The sequence below is a fragment of the Brachypodium distachyon genome, chromosome 4 (genome assembly GCF_000005505.3).
Source record: "Brachypodium distachyon strain Bd21 chromosome 4, Brachypodium_distachyon_v3.0, whole genome shotgun sequence".
Classification (NCBI taxonomy): domain Eukaryota; kingdom Viridiplantae; phylum Streptophyta; class Magnoliopsida; order Poales; family Poaceae; genus Brachypodium; species Brachypodium distachyon.
The window spans coordinates 41,866,639-41,870,723 of NC_016134.3; the positions used below are offsets into that span (position 1 = coordinate 41,866,639).

Sequence of the window (4,085 nt, forward strand, 5' to 3'; positions counted from 1 at the left end):
GTGAGATCGGGATGTACGTCGCACATCCGAATTTACGCAGATAGAAAATGCTTGGAGGATTCCCACGTACCAATTGCAGAGGGGAAGTACTGTGATATGCAGTAGGTCGCAATTGTATTAAGTCAGCAGCGTGTAAAACTGCATGACCCCAACAAGAGGCTGGCAGGCTACAATTCATTAACAAAGGTCTTGCGATGAGCTTGATCCTTTTAATTAGGGATTCAGCCAAACCATTTTGAGTATGGACATATGGCACAGAGTGCTGAACTTCAATCCCCAAAGCAATACAATAATCATTGAAAGCATGGGAAGAGAATTCTGCAGCATTGTCCATGCGAATTGATTTGATTCGACTTTCTGGATAACGGGCCTGTAATTTAATTACTTCCCTCATTATCTTGGCAAATGCATGATTTCGTGTGGACAAAAGGCACACGTGTGACCATCGTGTAGATGCGTCTATCAAAACCATGAAATACCTAAATGGTCCAGACAATGGTTGGACGGGACCACAAATGTCACCTTGAATGCGTTCAAGAAACTGAAGTGGTTCAGCTTGTATTTTGAGGTGCAAAGGCCTCAAAATTAGCTTCCTTGTGGCGCATGATGTGCACACGAAGTCTGATGACTGTGGAAATTTGATTCACTCAAAGCATGACCAATGGAATTGTTTGTAATTTTCCTCATCATCCCGATACCAGGATGGCCTAGGCGATCATGCCAAGTTTGGAATGCATCAGCATTCTGGAAAATTACCTTGTAAGTAACATGTTCTTCGGGCTTGATGTACGTATAGTACAATCCAGACGACAGAGAAGGAATTTTCTCAAGTATTTGTTTGTCATATCCGTAATCTTTTGTGAAGAGTAGAAATTCTTCTTTGTTGTCTTCATGGGTTTCAATGTGAAAACCATTCTTACGGATATCTCGATAACTGATTAGGGTACGTGAAGAATCAGGATACAACAAGGCATCCTCGATAGTCACTTGTGTACCATTTGGGAAGGTAAATATGGCACGTCCAGTGCCAACTATTACCGTATCGCATCCAACGATTGTTAAAATATCTCCATTCATTTTTTTGAGTCTGGAAATATTTCAATTCCCTTAGTATCGAGTTTGTGGTAGCACTGTCCATCAGGCATAATTTCTCTTCCATCGGATCGTCCCCATAGAAATCTTTTTTGCCTTCTTCCTCTCGTCAGTTATCTCGAAGGGGCTCCGAGAGCGTGCTGATAACGTGTTCGAAGTAGTTTGTAAACAAGACAAGAAATGGAACCGTATTCTTCATTGATGATTGTTGTACAAATATATACAGGATCAAATATGACAGTTGCCGGAGAAAATATTTCCAAGAAACAAAACTTCCGGCAGTTATGGAGAGATCGTGGGAAGCCACGGTTTAAGGAGTGATTTCCTTAATAATATCTGCTAAATATTCTTAACAAAGATGAATCCATCTCCAGATGAGCGGTGGAGGAGACGTGGCAGAGTTTAAATCTTATGTCCATTCTCTAATTTCATTCCATTTTCCTTCTGTTTTAGGCTTAGTGTTGGAGTACTAGGTGTACTAGTTGTGTTAGCCACTAATTAGCCTTGTGATCTAGACAAAAAAAGAAAGAGATGTTCATAGTGTGGCCACGAGAAGATGGGAAGAACACATGGCGGGCTCCATCTCCATCTAACTGTATTTATCTAAGATGGTTAAAGACTTGACGCTATCGAGCACCCGCATTTTGTCAGCAATCAGTTGTGTGCGTGACTTTTCAGGCGTACACCCGCTATACTTTCAAACTGGCCAGGGGAGAATAATAACATGCGTAAGATAAGAACGCTTCTTCCATGCAGCGTCGGCAAGGTACGATAGATTCCTGGCGAATATATTGGTGATTGTTAATTAAGGCATGTTTGGTGGACGTACTAGCCTAAACACCCGGGGTATTACCACCAACCAAGTGTGTACAGCAAGGCGAAACACAAAAACTATTGTAAGAAGGAACGTTTTCATTGCTCCCAAACGAGACAAAACGACGAGCCCCCACACAGTTTGCATAGAAAAAGGTAGAATAGTTCATGATAGCCCCCACACGTCAAACCCGACATTCATTGCTCGAGAAAACTTCTTCCCCCCGCCGGTGCCACTTTTTTCTTCCGTGGCGTAAATAATACGTGATCGAACAGCAACGGCTAGCAAAAACACAGCAAACGAATTGAATTCCACAGCGACGGGGAGGAAAGGACCCAAGGAGCTCGTCCATCCTCGCGTACACACGAGCGTGTGCCGCACCGCACGACGCCAGCATGCCGTCTTCGGCCACGGGCACCAACACGCCAGCGCGCACGCACAGGGCAACCAGTCCAGCCCGTGCGATTGGATCCAGTCTCGGGCATGGCACGCCGGGTCAGTTCTGGCCGCGGATGTCCGGGCAGAAAAACCATTAAAAATCCCCGTTCAACGTAGGCACCTCGAGACTCCCCGACCCCGTCGCCCGGCGCCCATTGGCTGGCTGGAGCGCGGTTTTGCCGCGGGGATTAATCCTAGCAGCGGCCGCAGCGAAGCTAGCAACTCCCGCCCGTTTTCCCGGCCATTGACCACGCCACCACGCGATTTTAGTAGCAGCAGCTGCGCCGTCCCATCGCGATTTTTTACAATAGTCACCAACCCAAGGTTGTTCCCGCTCCCGGCGAACGTGGATTGTATATAAGCCGAGCAAGACGGGACAAACCCGAAAAGGCGAATCGATCCATCAGCCCATCACGTCCAGCAGTCCAGCTGATCAAGCAAGAAGTCGATAGTTTGCCAATCAAGCAAAGCAATGGAGAGGAAGCCGAAGCACGCGAGGACGAGGAGCGCGGGCGGCGCCGCCGGGGTCTTCGCGTCCTTCCTCAGGTCCACGGCGGCGTCCTTCTCCTCCTCCTCGACGAACTTCGCCGCGCCCCGCACCGGCACCGGCGGAGGCAAGTCGTCGTTCAACCACCGCAACGCCTTCTCGGGCCCGATGGTCTCCATCGTCCCGCCGGAGGCCCGCGGCGGCGGGAGGAGGGGGAGCAATAAGAAGAACAGCGGGTACAGGACGCCGGAGCCGTCGTCGCCCAAGGTGTCCTGCATCGGCCAGATCAAGAGGAGCAAGTCCAAGTCACAGAAGACGGCCAAGAAGGCGGCGGCTGCGTGCTGCGGGAAGGACGGCGGCGCCTGCCCGCTGCCGCCGAGGCCGCCGACGGGGGCGTCCGGAGCCAGGCCGAAGAGCTCGCTCGTGAAGAGGATGTCCTTCTTCCGCCGGAGCAGGTCGCGCTCGTCTTCCAGCAAGCCGAGCGGGAGGGGGAGCACCGCGGTGCACGCCGCGGCTCCGGCCCCGGCCCCGGCGCCGGCGCCGGGGGCAGGGCTGGGGCACATGAAGCGGTTCACGAGCGGGCGCGCGGCGTTCCAGGACTTCGACTGGAAGGAGGCGGAGAGGAGGGGTTCTGATGACGAAGACGAAGAGTACTCGTTCGTGGACGACGGGTTCGTGGCGCATTCGGCGCCGCTGGTGCTCGGCGGCGGCGTGGTGGCGTCGGAGCCCAGGAAGGAGGTGAACCTGTGGCGCCGCCGCCCCATGTCTCCTCCCACGCCGCTGCAGCTTCCTTGAAACCTTCATGAATCGTACGTGTCAATGGCTCAATGCCTACGCCTCTGCGCCAAATGTGTGTCCGTTCTTTAGTCTGTACAGTCGTTTACTTCTCTGTGATGCTTATAGAAAGCGTCGTTCATTGATTTTGTTCTGTAAATGTGGTGCTCGTCTTAGAGGAACTAAAGATGTACAGAGAGTCAGAGAGCCAAGGAAAACGATCCCATTTTGATCTGTAAAATCATGCCTGTTCTTCATGTGTCCACATTGCGTTGCTCCTTTTTTTTTCTCCAGGGCCGCCAAGATAGACTTCGATTGACTACGATTAACTTTTAATCAAAATTTCCGAGCAAGAATAAGAAAAACGATAGTATCACGAAAGAACTTTTGAAGATATATATACTCCATCTAATAAAGAAAAATTCCGGTGTCCCGTATAATGGTGGCCAAGGTCGGCATACTGTGTTTTTTGGGGACTCA

At 50.4% G+C, this 4,085-nt stretch overlaps 1 protein-coding gene across 1 annotated transcript; it reads left to right on the top strand.

The window, feature by feature from the left end:
* Nucleotides 1-2,480: 2,480 nt before the first annotated feature.
* LOC100841279 (uncharacterized protein At1g76070) lies at nucleotides 2,481-3,868 on the top strand. The gene has a single exon (XM_003578506.4). The coding sequence runs from the start codon at nucleotides 2,817-2,819 to the stop codon at nucleotides 3,624-3,626; it is 810 nt and encodes a 269-aa protein (XP_003578554.1). The 5' UTR covers nucleotides 2,481-2,816; the 3' UTR covers nucleotides 3,627-3,868.
* The last annotated feature ends 217 nt before the right edge of the window (nucleotides 3,869-4,085 follow it).